The sequence below is a fragment of the Melopsittacus undulatus genome, chromosome 6 (genome assembly GCF_012275295.1).
Source record: "Melopsittacus undulatus isolate bMelUnd1 chromosome 6, bMelUnd1.mat.Z, whole genome shotgun sequence".
Classification (NCBI taxonomy): Eukaryota; Metazoa; Chordata; class Aves; order Psittaciformes; family Psittaculidae; genus Melopsittacus; species Melopsittacus undulatus.
In genome coordinates, this window is record NC_047532.1 from 84,217,801 (window position 1) to 84,234,476 (window position 16,676).

General features: G+C 39.4%; 1 protein-coding gene across 3 annotated transcripts in view; it reads left to right on the forward strand.

Moving 5' to 3' along the window:
* The window catches only part of IL1RAPL2 (interleukin 1 receptor accessory protein like 2), a 344,758-nt gene that overhangs the window by 189,020 nt on the left and 139,062 nt on the right, over positions 1 to 16,676 (forward strand). For all 3 annotated transcript variants that reach the window (XM_034064325.1, XM_034064327.1, XM_034064326.1), the window contains one exon: positions 2,563 to 2,716. In XM_034064325.1, coding sequence (XP_033920216.1) covers positions 2,563 to 2,716 — 154 coding nt within the window. The remainder of the gene's footprint in view (positions 1 to 2,562; positions 2,717 to 16,676) is intronic.

Sequence of the window (16,676 nt, forward strand, 5' to 3'; positions counted from 1 at the left end):
GGGAAACAAAAAGAACCATAGTAGTGTTTAAGTTAATTACATGGTGCAGAATCAGGATAGAGCAAGTTATTTGTTAAGTAAGCTAGAGTTGTTCCATTGAGCACTTCCCTTTTTAGAGACATTAGCAGATCTCTAGCAGTAAACTCTAGATGCGAACACTTTCTTTTTAACTGGCTTGTTTCTCAGCTGTTTTTGTTGCTTAAAATACAGATTGTTGTGATTTCCCAGCTTCTTCCCTTTCTGCATGGAGTTCTGTGTATTGAACTAGCCTGTGACAACCAGGCAGAATAAACCAGGCATTTTCAACATATGTTTAGAAAGCCTGCATAGTCAGTAGAAGAAAAATCAATTAGCTAAAGTTTGGGAAAGAAAAACTTATACTTAATTTTAATATGAAATGTTTTAAGAAGATACAAAAAAGAAACAATTAGGAAATATGTGGTACAATTCCAACAGAACAGTTCCTCTTTGTAAAACCACAATAGCACCAATGCTGCCTGTGCTGTACCATTAACCTCTGTGGTAGTAAAGGTGTTGCCCTTCATAGTGCAGATATGTAATGTGTAAAAATATAAAACATATGAAAATGTATTTCTGATCTCTTTGCTCCCATACTTTTAAAAATAGATAATATAAAACTTGTAACATATCTAAGGGTTTTTCAGTGCTGCACTGAAAGTGTGCTTATCTGAAATAGGCTTACTTTGTGTATTCTGGGAATTGTATTCCTTCTAAATTAGGATTGAATAGAGCTGAATCATATTTTCTGCCCAGTATTCAGATTTAGTTACTCCAAGTAGGTGGTTGATGTACCTTTAAATAGGACTGGAAAATTGAGTGCAAATCAGAAAGGGTATAATAGCATTTTGTGGCTCAGAGCTATGTCCTGCATGAGTCTCCAGCAATGTCAGTGTGATTTAGTAACAAAAATAAGCTCTGATTCCTCTTAACACAGCAGATAGGATCTGGATCCTGATCATTCTGTGTCATGGGTGAAGTAACATTCATATGCAAGAGAAGATTGTTTTCCTTACAGCAGAAACAGAAAGATAACCTGAAGTAGTACTGCTCAGTATCAGAACTTAAAATCTGACCCCATTGTAACTGAATTTGGTCTACTGGGGTGGGGGTAAATGTTTCATTTTCAAGTGTGAGGCCAGAGGCTCACAGTCCCATCTTTCTATTTCCTTATTATTATTGTTTAATTTAGAATCTGACATTGGATGTGCAATGTGTATGGAATCCTATGAAAAAATGATGTTTGTGTTATCTGATCTTGTGCTGTCATGCAACATGTTTGCATGTCAATGAATTTTCTTGTTTAGTTGTTTTCTTAAAAGAAAGCTTTGTTCTGTTTTGTTTGCTGTATTTCTGACACTGCTGTTACCGTCAAGCAGAAAATGTGGCATAGGTCTGGGCTATTTACAGGAACCTCTGAAGTTGCTGAGCCTGAATGTTACTGATGCAAGATTGTTAGTTACAGTCTGTGAGCTTATTCCATGTTGCCACGTTGAGACAGGGAATAAAGGGGTGTTAAAGGTACTTGGGCCCTATGTTGCTTTGTGTGCTGTGGGTACAGAATTTGACAGAGCTTCCAGAGCTGTGGGCAGTACTGCATGTTTTAGAGAACTGAGAAGAATGTGATTGTGTTGGCAGGCAGAGCAGGTTTGATGCTGCAGTTAATGAGAGACAATAAATGTAGAATCTTAAAGTATCATTTTAAAGAGACAATGTTCAGATTATGCCTCTGCTTTTCAGTCCAGAGCATTCCAAGAGGTAATGAATCACAAGTACCATTAATGTGGAAGGTGACTGATCTGGCTGCAAGATACAGTATATTAGGAAATGGAGAGCCTCTTTCTGTACTGCATTGCACACTGTACAGAAGGACTCAAATGCTGTTCCAGTAAGACCACAATTAGCTGTGGTGAACCTGAATCTGCCAAATAACAGCTGAGGCAAAGGCAGTGAAAGTTGCAGACCATTAGTGCCATGTACTCATCAGAGGATGTGCATAGGGTGGTGCTAAAAAGAGCCCGGTGACAGGAAAAGTGAATCAAAGCTTGTAAGAAACAAGACCATAAGGAAGCCGTGCTTCTGGATTCTCTTGCTCACAAAACTGCTGTTGTTCTTGCTGTTTTCTTCTGTTGGTAAATGGTTCTAGCCTGAGACTTTGTATAAAGGCTAACTCATACAGATGTTGTCCTTATTCACCTCAAATAGAGATACATTTTAATGGTCCATCCTAAAGTAGAGGTCTTAGGTATTGTTCATCATGATAAAGAGAGGATACTTAACCATTGCTTCAGGGCACCACATATTAAACCCTGCCCATGTGATACCGTAGGAATTACTGAACCTTAAAAACATTTCTGTTTAATTTCTGTCTTCAGATTAATTCCAGTTTCATATCTTTGTGCTTTCCAAAATTATATTTGAATTTGAATTGCAAAATACATTGAGATGGCTGTTTACTTACATCTACTACTGAAAATGTGATCCGGTCACACTGTCTTATGTTGTACAAGCTGGGTAATTCTGGCAATGGGTTTTTTTCTGCAGGAATGTAAGCCAAAAATGTGGAGAAGCGTTGTAATTCAGAAGGGAAATACTCTCTTAATACAAGAGGTCCAGGAAGAAGATGGAGGAAATTATACTTGCGAACTAAAGTTTGAAGGAAAGCTTATACGAAGGACAGTTGAATTGAAGGTCACTGGTAAGAATCTTTGTTATATGCGTACAGAAAAAATAAAGCTTTGAAATAATAAGAAAAAGTGGTTTTTACATGTCAGTGAATCTATTTGATATAAGGCCAAAGCAAATCCCAGCTGCTGAGCAGTCCCAAACTAGGGGAAATTTATATCAAGGTCTTATACATTTCTACAGGTTACTTCTACCTTTTGTTCTGCACAAAACCTAGAAATGCTGGTTATATAAAGCAAAAGGTAGAACAGAACTAAGTCCTCCCTGCACCCTGTAAGTAATTCAAACTTCACTTTTGTCTTCACAGTTAAGCAGAGCTGTAAACAAGCTTTTGAGTGATTGTTCCACATTTTCAAGCTTTGGTTTAATTTATGGTGATCAGTCTCTCTAGGGTTTGTCTTTAGTGAAGAATCTGGTAAAACCTATTTCAAGAGTGAAGTGAGGAACATTGGCCTGTCAGGGGGAAAGTAACTTACTTAGCAGGAGGTCATACATTGTACGTTTCTGGGTCTGTATTGTAACCTACTAGACAATAGTATTTTTCTGTCTCTTTTTGTCAGATACCTGGAATGAATGGGTAAAAAAATGTTGCCTACTAATATATTCTTGTTCCTTTTCCATTCCACTGTACAATATGACATCTATAATTATTGTTTTGCTGTCAATGTCTGTGGAACTTTGCAAGTATCTGAAAACAGTTGAGGATGTTTTCAGCCTTTCACAGGAAACAATAAAACCAAATGGTTGTGTATTTTCCCATTCGTGTTTTGACATCCTGCTTAAAATGGAGTCATACCTAAAATGGTGATAAGTAGAACTCTACTTTCTTACAGGAGATATGTATATGTATTTTTTATATTAAGCTAATATGTTCTTGAAATTCAGTTCTTCCCTTTATTTCAAGTTAAATCCATTTCTCTATTCTTACCATTATTCCTCAATTTAAATGAGTTCTTTTCCCTCTGCGCCAGATTCATATATCATGTGATGCTTTATTGTCCATTTTTGAACATGGGTGGATCTCTGAAGTATTGATTTGACCTACCTGACCCAGACCTGTCAAATGAAGATATAATACCTGCCTTGAGGATAGTTGCTATCCTAGGTAGTGTTCTGGTCTTCAACCAGAATAGGAACTGAGTTTAACAGAGTGAAAATGAGATGCACTTAATTCTATTCCCCATGGTGAATATTCTGTAGGTAACAGACATTCTATGCTCTCCCTCTCATCCTGACCTTGCTAGAACTCATGTGTTCTTTTCATTGTTTAAACAGTATGGTATATTCTTATACAAATTTAACGAATTTGTCCTAAGTTAACTATAGTATGCATTATTATTTGTTTTATTTAACAGTTTATGACCTGAATAAACATGTAAATATGGAATGTACAAGTCTTCTTAATTTTGCAAAATGCTTGAGAATTGTTCCCCTTGTAATTGGTGTGAAATTCACATTACATTAAATTTTCTTTAGTTTATAAAAGCACATTTATTGGTAAACACAGATTTAAGTGTTCAGGAGACATACCTCATGTTATGTGTTTGCTGATTGAATCTTATATGCATGTGGGTTCAGATCTTTATGGGAGAGAGGTTAAAGAAAACCCATAGAACTGGCAGAAGAGGATTAGTTCTGTTGTGTGGCTGGCCGTGTCAGGTAGAGGTTCCTGAGGCAGATCATATCAGAGATTGAGAACAGGTACATGACATACTCAGGGACTTTGCTGAAGAACGTGTCTCATGGGAGGCAGAAAGAAAGCTACATACTGGTGTAGTTGTTTACAACCATCCTGAGAGTTCCTCTAACAATACAGGTTTTGAAGAGCAAGACTGTTGGCCACTGCTAGCAGCCATGGTAACCTGAAGTTGTTATTAAAGTTACTCTGAAAGTGGAACAGCAACTCCACATCTCCCTCAAGGAAGGAGAGCTGCACTGTTATGGAGAGAGGGGGCTGGGTTAGATTCCCTGCATTCTTTCAGTTTGCTATAGTGCACCATACTTGAAATATCAGTTAAGTCAATTGAATTATTCATCTCTTAATTGTAAGACAAAGATCTTTCTTATTTTAAAGTTGTATTAAATCTGGTACATGAGGTTTTTAGTCTTTTTTTGGTATTCTGGTAGTTATGGACGTGGCAATATGAATTAATTGATATTTGTAGGTGAATGCAGTGTGGGCATCTGAAGAGTGGAACTTGATATCAGAGTATATGTAGTGCTGATATAACAGAAGTTGGAATAATGGAAAGCTTGGGGGAAATTTGAAGGTGTAGGAGCCAGAAGTACCATTTTAACTTGCTGTTGGTGAAGGTAATCAGAATAGTTAATGATATCCAAGACTAGTGCAGCAGCTCTACTGAAGATGTAATTCCACAAGGCAGCTTGATCAAAGTTAATTACAGACAAGAGAGCAGTGGTGGTCTGGGTGAAGAATGACTGTGTATTTGGTATTTGTATTAGTATTGCTTAAGCATTTATTGTAAGAAGAGTCTGCTAGGTGAGAGTTTTAATTAGGGGCAAAGCCCTGCTCTTATTAGTTAGTAATCCAGTAAGTATTTAAGTGAACATTCAGTGAAATTATTAGAGCTATTAGAATATGCTGCCTTAAATTCCTGTGCCAGAGCATTGGGGCAGTTGTCTGAGTGGCCGTAGCTGTGCAAGGAAAGCATGTGCCCATCTTCAGGCACTGCTTTCCTCTGAGCCACTCTTGCCTTCTCACTTTTGCACACCCAAATGGAAGATCTGTGTATCAGTTAGAGGTAGAAAGGAAGTAGGAAATCCCTTCCTTCTTCCTGTAAGTAAGTCATAATGTTAGCAACTATGAGATGGTTTGTAGGACAAAATCTGGAGTTATAAATGGAAACTGAAAGCCGTTGACATCTGGCCACAATAAGAAAGGCAAAGTGATCTGAGTTGTATTAGCACAAACCAAACAGGTAAAATAGCATTTGTAGAAGGGGATGGTTGGACTACACGTGGAGTAATGAATGTGAATGGCAATGTTACTGTATGGCTTTGGTGGTTAAGGTAAAGGCAAGTGTGATTAAGATGATAGAAGGCTCTAGTGTGTGTAGCTCTTTCAGTTGTGAGGAAAAGGCTTGCAGCCTAGAATGTATTCAAAAAGTATTCTGGCACAAAGTATTTTTAGAGACAAAATGCTAAGCTACAATACAGCACTAATGAGCAGTGCCTAAATCTTGGTGTTTGGGTGCATTTAACAATAATAGATTGTCAACAAAACAGCTTTTTCATCACTAGTTCTTCATGGGTTTGTTATATTATGCAGACAGATGTGAAACAAGTGTTGTCAGCCTTTTTGCTGAAGAAATATGACAACAGTGTTATCTCTTAGCAAGTAACATATGACCTTCAGTCTATGTAAAAAACATGTATATATGTTTTCACTTTGCTTCTTGGTAGTTTTGTGTTGGACAAACAAGTGAGATTAGCAACTGCGATCCAGCATTCTACAGCCTAAAAATATAACAGAAACTCACTTTTAAATTAGGCAGTAAATTAAAGTGCACCCACATGGAGAACCCAAACAAAGTAAGTTACAGATAATCAATAGTATCAGAATATATTAGTTTTTAGTAAAATTACAGACAGTGAGGAATGGCAGATATCATAAGCATTTTAATGACAGCAGAAGGTGGCCATCCGACCAACTTCATACACTGCTGGTGTTGGATTGGAGTGACACGCAGGACTTATGGGACTAATCTGTCCAGCAGTCCTGCCCTCCAAGTTCCCTTCAGCCTCTACTCTGTCCTATTCTTCACAGGCTGCTAAAATGCCTGGCTGTTCCTAAAAGTCATTTATGCAGCAATATTTGTTTTGACCATTGTAAATGACAGATTATTCCACGTGGCTACATGAATTGGGTTATTCTGCCTGAATAGCTTTGTTAATAGCTTTTCAGTTCTTTCAAATCTCGTTACATTGCTCACTTTTAAGATTACACCTGCTACTGTTGCTAGATTTTGTTTGTGTGTTTGGGACCCCTTTATTAGCACAAATAGTTGATGGTGATTTGGTATTGTGAAGCCAAGGTGTAAATTGGATTTAAAAGTGCAAATGATTAGTCATACTCTCTAGGACACAGAGACAAGCTACCACAGAATACGTGAGGATATGAGCTAAAAGTGTGTCCACTGTTTGGTGGTAGTTGCTTTTCTGCACAATTTAAATCCTATTTTTCATTATTTGCAGTGAGTCTAGTGACAAGTTGGCAGGAGTTGATGGGTGCTGATCAGTACATCTGTAAGTGCACTCCGAGCCTTATCAGTTTACAGTAGGCAAAGTATTATCAACAGGATCATACAGATAACATGTTGACTGACAACATATTTGGCTCTTGACTGTTTCCATAGCAAAAAGCCTTAAGATAAATTAAAAGCTAATTTGAGCTAAACTGAAATGTGTCATTTTGAATTCAAACTGTTTATAATGTAAACTACAAGAATTGTTATATGCTTAAAATCTAAAAACATTTACTTATGATTCTATCCCAATGGCTTTATATTTTGGCACAAGCAGTTTAGTAACCTGTAATGAATTTACTAAATGCTTCAGTGTTGCTTAAATAGTTACTTATCAAAACAGCCCACCCAGTTTTATCTCTGAAAGGTCACTGAGCTCTGAATCTTGTTGTGTAGATGGGAATTGGGTATACAGAAAAGCATTGCCTGCATAAGACAAAGGTTAAAAAAAGCAGGTGGCTGAGGAATAACAATGGAAGACCTGAATATATTCAGCAGAGTTTTCCGCAGCAGAGGTACTACACTAAGGACATGTCTGTTGCACAGAGCTCTGGTCTGTAGGGATTCCAGAGTTAAATCTGAAGGAGCTTTTTCAGCAGACCTGGTTAATATGTTTATATGGATTTTGGTACTGAAAGTAACTCGGACATCTCTGCCTACCGTTGCGGTCTGTAGAGGGGACAGAGCCCTCTCCATTTCAGGCCTTCAGGATCTGCTCTTCCTCATATACTTGCATGGCCAGTGCTGACAGGGATGGGAAGTGTTTGCTGTATTTGGAGCCGTTTCCCTTTTCCTGGAAACAGCTGCTCCTTCTAGAGAGCTCTTTTTTTAGCTCCATATTTCCAAATGGAAAACTTCCCCTGTTTAGGGTTCACCAGAACTGTATCACATCTACAGTGGTGGTGAAGCTGTCAGCAGCTGTTGGATCCAGGAAGATGCTTCTCCTTTCCCTTCTCTCTCAGCTTGGCAACTTTAGATCTTCCTTCCCTGCCATGAACAATGTTCAGTTCACACTCTGTGCTTGGCAGTCCTCTCTGCTCTTGACATATGGCCTGGGGTGCCTGTCCCCCATCATATCCCATATGAGTGCTCTAGTTAGAGCTCACTCTTGGCAGGAAATGATTCCAGCTGAAGGCCCAACTTCTGTTCTTCATAACTTCATGGTAAACTGCTGGAGTGCAGTCAAAGAACATTGTCACTTTCTATTTTAGAGCCTAATTTTGTACTTAATAAACTATTTTTATCCGTAAGCCAAGACTCCCTCCCATACTTAGTAATAAGGACAGCAAATCACAGTGTAAAATGCTTGCGGAGTAAGGGGTGGTAGATGTTTGCACCCTGTTTCCTTGGCTGAAGTGAGCTCGTATCTCACATCTCAGCCTCTGGAAGGTGCAGGGAGAAGGGGGCTCATGATGTGGCTTCCCTGGTGCCTACCAGAGTGCCACATGGGGCTTTAAGTATCATTCTCTAATAGTGCCACAAGGTAAGATAAAATGCTTAACTGACCAGAACAGCTGAGATCAAATAAAGTATGCATTTTCAGATTTTCATCAAACACAGCATAAGTTATGCTTTTTGCAAACAGAAAAAGGAGATACTATTTAAATTCAGAACAGAAATCTTAAAGTGAATAAGTTAAATCTGCAGAAATCCTATACTTTTGGGAGGGGAGCTGCAGAGAAAGCAAATCCTTCCTATTCCCTTCTAACATTGACATGGTAGAATATATAACATTTACTTCATACCTGAAGTGGAATTTTCTTGCTGCTATAACTTACACATCTCCATAGCAAGACTTCATCTCTTCTCTCTGTTTGCTGTGTCTTGACACAGTCAGGGAATCACTCTTTCATTAAAAGTAAAGGATAGAGAAAAGCCTGCCCGAATGAAATGTCTGTAGAAGAGTCCCAAATGTTAAAACACCTTTAGTAGAAGACACTGTTCGCAGCATTTCCTCTGCTTCATTTTCATATAAATGAAGCATTGCATCTTCTAGTATTCCAGTTTTCTAGAGGAAACCTTCCTTTTTGTGACAGAAACCAAGATAGAAATGGGTTAAGTGCTGACAAATACAGTACTAAAAGACTAGGAAATTAATTTCACAGCTGGGTTCTCAAACTATTGCTGAAATAACTGCCTATTTAAAGCTACATATAGGAAGTGCCCAAAATTAGAGTTTGCTTTTGATATATTTTATGTGAATTGTATTAATTTTTATCAAGGTCCTTGTTTTGTAAATATTAGGTTTCTGTTTCTTACAGTAAAGTCTTTACCTTAAACCTTTAATTTGGATTCTGACTTGATATGTGTCTAGCCAGCAGCACCCAGTTACCTGCTGTAGACAGCTAACTATGTTTCTGTGGTCACAACCCACTTAATAGCCACTAATTTCTGTAGTGACTTAGGTTTTTCTAGCTACCTCAGGCAAACCCAGTGTGATCCAGAAAGAGTAATGTGGCCATTTACTTTTGACCATATTTGGAAAATGGAGCAATTTCTCTGCCCCTTTCAGTGTTCCTTGTTCAACCATGCAAAAAGCCCAACATAAATCTGTAGCAGCTTCTGTGTCTGCAAAGAGTCAACAGGAAAATTGGATCAAGAGCAAGGTATCAGTACAATGCAGGTGCCCACACACCTGGAAGAAGTGACACAACCAGTCTTGTTCTGTCTTTTAACATCTCTTTTCACCTGACACCCAGAAAGGTCCTGAAAATTGACCTGACTGTGCTGGTTTCAAGAACACCTTATCAAAGTCAATAAGCTGAGGATTTGGGCAGTATCTGAAGGATGCATGTGCCCATTCATGGTTACTGTGTGAACTGTGTCGCTGGTGAAGTGACAGTGCAATATATCCACAGGGATAAAAGCTCCTTCATTTTTTGTCCCTCAAATAATCCAGATTGATGACTTTTCCATTCACCAGCATGACCTGTTAATATAGGGTTCATGAAAAACGAGTTTAGAAGATAAACATTAAGTATTACCCCCATATTTCTCGGAGAACGTACAAGTAAGGGCAGTGAGAAATATAGCAATGTGCTGTAGTCTATGAATTATATATAGTGTCAGTACTCTTGGTGCTTTTACTTACAGCTTCACAAGCTGCCTTCCCAGCTCATGAACATGCAAAGTAATTAGAATGGCAAATAGTGTTAGTTTTTACTAACCTGTGATGTGCCCTTGTTCTCTGTCGTGTTCTTGAACATCATCTCTTTTTTCTTCTTCAACCTTAAATCACCAGTTTGCAGTTTGTAGCATTGATTATTTGGTATTGCCTAATTTATTGATGCGGACAGCCAAGGCTTCCACACTTGTTATCAGTTGCTCATTTATCTCATGATCTGTTATTGTGCACAGCAACTGTAGCTTGCTGAATCACATATTATATACTGTAAATGTCAGTTATGAACTCCCACTTTAAGAATTGCCTTTTATTCTGGGAGCTGCTGAGCTGCATTCTCTATACGTATTGTGCTTTCAATAGTGGAGGTGATTTAATATAAATGATAGGATTGTGGGGTTTTTGCCCACAACAGTGAGGTAAAGTGCAGCCGCTGAAATAAACCTGTACATTTTCATTTCCTATATAAAAGAGGCTTCCTTCATCATGAAAGTGTAGGCTGGATGCTCATTTTTCTTTATTAATAATAGATAGGCAGATAGAAGCGCAAACATGGAGTAACACTGCCCCTGAAACCATTTTGCTAATGGTAAAATAGATATACTTGAGTGAGCAGATTGCTTTACCCACTAAAAATGCAGGCTCCCACCCTCCCAGAGGAACACTGCAAATCTTGACTAATGTTTTGTCTCATAAGAAAAGCGTAAGAATAGTTCCTTTGAAATGACTGGAGAAATGTTAATAGGTGACTGTAATAACTGTAGCTGGGGATTGGAGCTATGTTTCCTCAGCACAATGGTGATGTTTTTCAGAGCTGTTTTGTGCTGCATGGCACTTGTGGCTGAGCATCTGAGATGACAAGTTCTGTTGTGAAAGGAATAGTGCTCACTACTGAATTGTCAGCATTATTTCTCACTGTACTTATGTGATCCTCAAAGGTGCCTTATTCAAGTGCCTGTTTGGCCTAACCCTGTTTAGCTTTAGGATCTGACAGTAGTAGTATTGCTTCAGTCTTTGATGTTGCACTTAGGAAGTTCAGCAGAAGACTCAAGCTAATAACTTACCTATATTTGTTCTGTTCCTTGCAATTTTTAAGTTGAAAGGACATACAAAATATGGCTGGTGTTTAAGTAACCTGTCTGTCTTTAGTACCCTAGAGCTGCATGGAATATATGTTCTTAATTTTTGTCATAACCAACCAAGCTGTTTTTTGTCTTTGATAGTATTGATTGACCTCTTGTAAGCAGGAGAAGAATAAGTGTTCAGATAAATTTGTATTTAGATATTTATGACTCCAGTTTATTTGAAAGGGATAGGTAGCTACTAGGTTACATCAGACTTTCACGTACTGACTTATTTACGGTATGCGTTGAATGGTTTTTGCAATGTATAGAATCATAGAATCACAGAATGGTTTGGGTTGTAAAGGACCTTAAGATCAACTAGTTCCAACCTCACTGTCATAGGCAGGGGCACCTCACCCTAGACCATGTCACCCAAGGCTCTCTCCAACCTGGCCTTGAACGCTGTCAGTATTCACTCCTTTGGGCAACCTATTCCAGTACCTCACCACTCTTACAGTAAAGGATTTCCTCCTTATAGCTAATCTAAACTTCCCCTGTTTAAGTTTCAACCCATTCCCCCTTGTCCTATCACTACAATCCCTGATGAAGAGTCCCTCTTCTGCATCCTTGTAGTCCCCTGCAAGTGCTGAAATCCTGCTATGTGGCTTTCATGCAGCTTCTCTTCTCCAGGCTCAACAGCCCAAATTTTCTCAAGCTGTCTTTGTATGGAAAGTGCTCCATGGTCATCCTCGTGGCCTCCTCTGGACTTGCTTCTATAGCTCCACATCCTTCTTGTGTTGAGGACACCAGAACTGCACACAGTAGGGAACAGTGATTTAACCTTTCATCTTTCTCTTTGGCTTAAAATGAAAAGTTCTCAAAGGTACTGTTTATGACAAGCCCTATAGGCTGAAGCACTCTGAGAAAGTGCAGGAAATATATTGCAAACCAGAATGATTTAACAGTAAAATTAATAACAATATAGTTGTAAATTTGTAAGGCAGATTTGGGTTCTTATCCTCTTTATAGCCCAGCTATGAACCTAAATGACTGTTTCTACTGGTAAAGGGCAGTGTGGTCTGTGTGGTCCCTGATTCTATTTGATCTTGGCTGATGCTGGTTCTCTTGAGTGGGTATCCGTCTGCCAGGAATTGATCTGAGATAATTTCATAAAGGCTTGAGAAGATAAAAGGCTTTTGGTTGTATTGAAGCAGCATATATTCAAGCACCAGATGGCTTTTCATCTTTATAGAGTACATATCACATTAGCAATCCAGTTGTGGATAGCTGAGTTGCCCATCTTGGGCCAGGAATGTTTATAGTTTCTGGCAGGAAAAGAACCAATTTGCCATAAGCCATACATGCCCTTACAGCTTATCTGGAATACAGTAATATGCTGCTTTTTCTTCCTAAATGGGAAGAGAGGTGCATCTGCAACAAAGGAGATGTGACCTTGCCAGGGATCTGACAGCTCCCTGACCTCTAAGGGGCTGTAGCTGCTGTATTTACACAGATGTTTTTAAGGAGAATATTGTTATCTGAATATATGTAAGTACATGGGACTTTGCAGTAAAGTGATCTGATTTGGAGATGTCATTTCAACTGTGGCTTCTCTTGGCACACAGGATGTTACAGAAATGCAAGCAACTTAAATTGTAAATGTAATAGGAATGACAGGTACTAAATATGTTCTTTGGCATGGTGCAAATGATAATATGAGAGGAAGGAGCCTCAGAAGTAGCGTGGGAAGGATGCATGGAAGCAGAGAGGAAGACCTTTGATACTTCTCCATTTTCTGATATAAAAGTCTCTTTGAAACTGGTGAAAAACTTCACCAAAGCATCAAGTTGATGAAGAAACATCAGTTTTCTGAAAAAGTCATGAGTTTGGTCAAAGAGGAATGCTGGCATTTTCCCCTTTTGAAATACTTCTTTCCTTCCATGGGAAAAATTCCATTCTGGGATAAACTGCAGCTTTTCTGTGGTGAGCTCCAGAGGGAGAGAGTTCAGTTTTCCTAACTAAAAGTCTTTTCCCTTCACTTGACAAAGAAGCTGCACTAGAACTTTGGGCAGAGCTGCACTCAGAGGAAATACTGTGGTCACAGTCTGTGGGTGGGAAGGAAAGATGGCAGAGAGGTCAGATGGTGGTGCACAAGATCAGGTGCTGCGGTGCCTACATCACCAGCAATGACAAAGCCCATTATGTTCTCATCTGTAAGAGGTTTCACACAGCCTATGTGGAGAAATGAAGAAATATTTCATCATTTACTCAGTTACTGAAGTTAATTCACTTGGGATTTTTTTTATTATTTTGCTTTTTTTAGTATTTTTTGAAAAAAACTTAGCAAAAAGGAATTTCTTTTCCATGTTAGTGGCTTCCCATACAGACAGTTCCACTTCCTGTAGGTTATGCCAACATGACTGAAGCAGTATAGTAAAGTATGGAAGGATTTCCAACTATTCCCTTATGGATAGTTATCAATGCATTCATTCCAGAAACACTTACGGAAGCTGGATGCATAGAATCATAGAATAGTTAGGGTTGGAAAGGACCTTAAAATCATCCAGTTCCAACCCCCCTGCCATGGGCATCTAAAATGTATATGTTGTATTGTTCTACCTGTATGGAGAAATGCCCCTATTATGGGTTTCATATTTGATTTCTACTTTTTCTCCACTTTCCAAACATGAATAATTCTAATACTGTCCACTGTTTGGCATTGCAACTAGAATTGTATATTTCATAAACGTATACTCAGGTTTGGTTTAGCTGGAGCTCATGGGGAGAGGTTAATGTGACCCATCATACTCTGAAGATAAGGAGTGGAAATTATATGTAATAGTTTAATATAGAGGATATTGACTGGAAAAGAATTAAAGATGGTTCCTTTTTGTTAAGTTTTGGAAGGGTCAGAGCAACAACTTTCAGCACCTCCAAGATCCCTGGCTATCTGCCACCATATCTATATTCCCCATCAGCCCAGACCTCATTTTGATGTTTAAAATGGTACCTGTTTTCTTTTTCTAGCCCTTGAAAGGGCTTTAATTCTTGTCTTTGTTCTGCTAGTGCTCTGGCAGCTACAGCTGTTGCTGTCACAGTTCATAAGGACTTTGTAGGGTTTAAACATTTCATTGCTGCACCAGCTTTTCTTTGGTGTAAGAGCAGAGCGTTGTTCATTAAGATGAGGTGCTCCACACTGGCTCTGCAGCTGACACATGGGTTTAGCTGAAGGTGACAGGGACTTGTAACTTGCTTTGGTATGCACATGGAACGAGTGCTGCCTGACACTAATGCAGCCATGGATGGAGCCAGGAGCTTTCCTTGCTGTGTGATAGACCCCATCCAGCACAGAGACCTCATGGATTTTTCAATGGGATCGTGGTATTTGCAAACTTATGTCTATCAAATAAGACTTTCATATTGACCACGTCATAGCTCCTGGCCTATGGTTTGTGCCATTACTCCAACTTTGTGGCTGCATAGTTCTCATTTTAAAATTGCCAGTGATACTGTAGTTGCTTTTATGCAGTAAAGAGATAACTTTCCCTTGCTCACTTGCAGACTAGGTGGGAAATAACGCAGCAACATGGACAGTAGCTTGACATTTTAAAATGTCAGGGGGAGGAGGAAGCAAGACTAAAACTTGATGTCCTCATGCCTAAAGTATCCCCAGCTACTTATTGAAATCTTCTCCCCAGGCTTGAACTCTGTATGTGTCAATCCAGCTGAATATAATTGGGGCTATTTACTTTGACAGACAGTGAAAATTTAGGGAAAACATGGAAGAAAACACTCAGCCCCCAGTCTGCAGTGTACTGCAGCATACACTCCATGCACGCGGTATCTTTGCCTGTTCTTCTTCCCCTCAAAGTCCTCCATCCCTCTGTACAACCAGGTCAGGTATTTGCATTCATTCTCAATGTTAAACTGTGCAGTAGATAAGCCCATTTCCTTCCTGAAGCTATTCATTGTCTCCCAGGACCTTTAATGACATCCCCTTCCTTTGATTCTGAATCATTCCCACATCCCCAGGTTTTCAGTATGACAGAGAATGATTGCCCCTGCCCCCAAAACATTACGGACAGACCAGCCTCTCTTGTTAGGATTCCTTTTGAAGCATACAGGGTGAAAAGAGTTGAGCTGTGGGATAGAAAAGTAGGGCTAAAACATGGCATTTTAAAAAATTGATAAGAAATTGTAAGGTTAAGAAAGAAGCTATTGTGCAATGCATGCGTTTTCATTTCAATATTACAGGCTGTTCTTTTGTCTGCATTTTTCTGGGTGGTGAAGGAAAACAGATGAGTGCTCTTTTTGGTAAAAACTGCATTTCAAGAACATTATCAGTTATGTTTGGACACCTCGTGGTATGTTTCTGTCCTTTAAATAGGGTTGGGTTTGGCTTCGCGTGCTTGTAGAGCTCTGATTCTGCTTTAATGCACAGACATTTGTGTTTCCCTGCTTTCACTGTTGGTAACATGCTTGGTGAATAACAGCTTGCTGGGTTTACATTATGAAAATAAGAGAAGGAAGTGAAAATGCAGATCCTCATCTTCAAGCAAAGATGCCTAAATCAGAGCAAATCTTTTTGTTGTTCGTATGTTTGCTAAATATAAGCTGTAGTCAAATCCCAGAAGCTGACATGAGAAACATCTGCAGTGTGGTTAAGTGGCAATTTGAATTCTCAAATCCATGATGGAGCCATGCCCGTTAAACCTGAATGAACTAAAACTTAAACCAAACAAAGATAATCTCCCTGTTTGCATTTGATGTTCACCTTCACTCTAAGGTGTGCTTTCATGTCTGACCCTGAGCATGGGAGCAAGGCCTGCTCCTGGTCCACAGCCTGGTCACTCCTCTCAGGAGATACCCAAGCCCTATTCTTCCTCCACCTGCAGCCACCTCAGGGGCTTCTGACACATGCACACTGCCATGCCTAGAAACACCTCAGCAGCTCATGGCTGCTGCCCCACGACACACCATGCTGCTCCCTTTTATCGTATCCTGGGGCATTGTGACTGCTGCATTGCCAGGTGCTGGCATGGAATGCAATGGAATGCAGTGGAATGCAATGGAATGTTGTGACTGCTGCATTGCCAGGTGCTGGCATGGAATGCAATGAAATGCAGTGGAATGCAATGGAATGCAATGCAATGGAATGCAATGGAATGCAGTGGAATGCAATGGAATGCAATGCAATGGAACGCAACGGAATGCAATGGAATGCAGTGGAATGCAACGGAATGCAATGGAATGCAGTGGAATGCAATGGAATGCAATGGAATGCAGTGGAATGCAATGGAATGCAATGCAATGGAACGCAACGGAATGCAATGGAATGCAGTGGAACGCAACGGAATGCAATGGAATGCAGTGGAATGCAATGGAATGCAATGCAATGGAATGCAATGGAATGCAGTGGAATGCAATGGAATGCAATGCAATGGAACGCAACGGAATGCAATGGAATGCAGTGGAACGCAACGGAATGCAATGGAATGCAGTGGAATGCAATGGAATGCAATG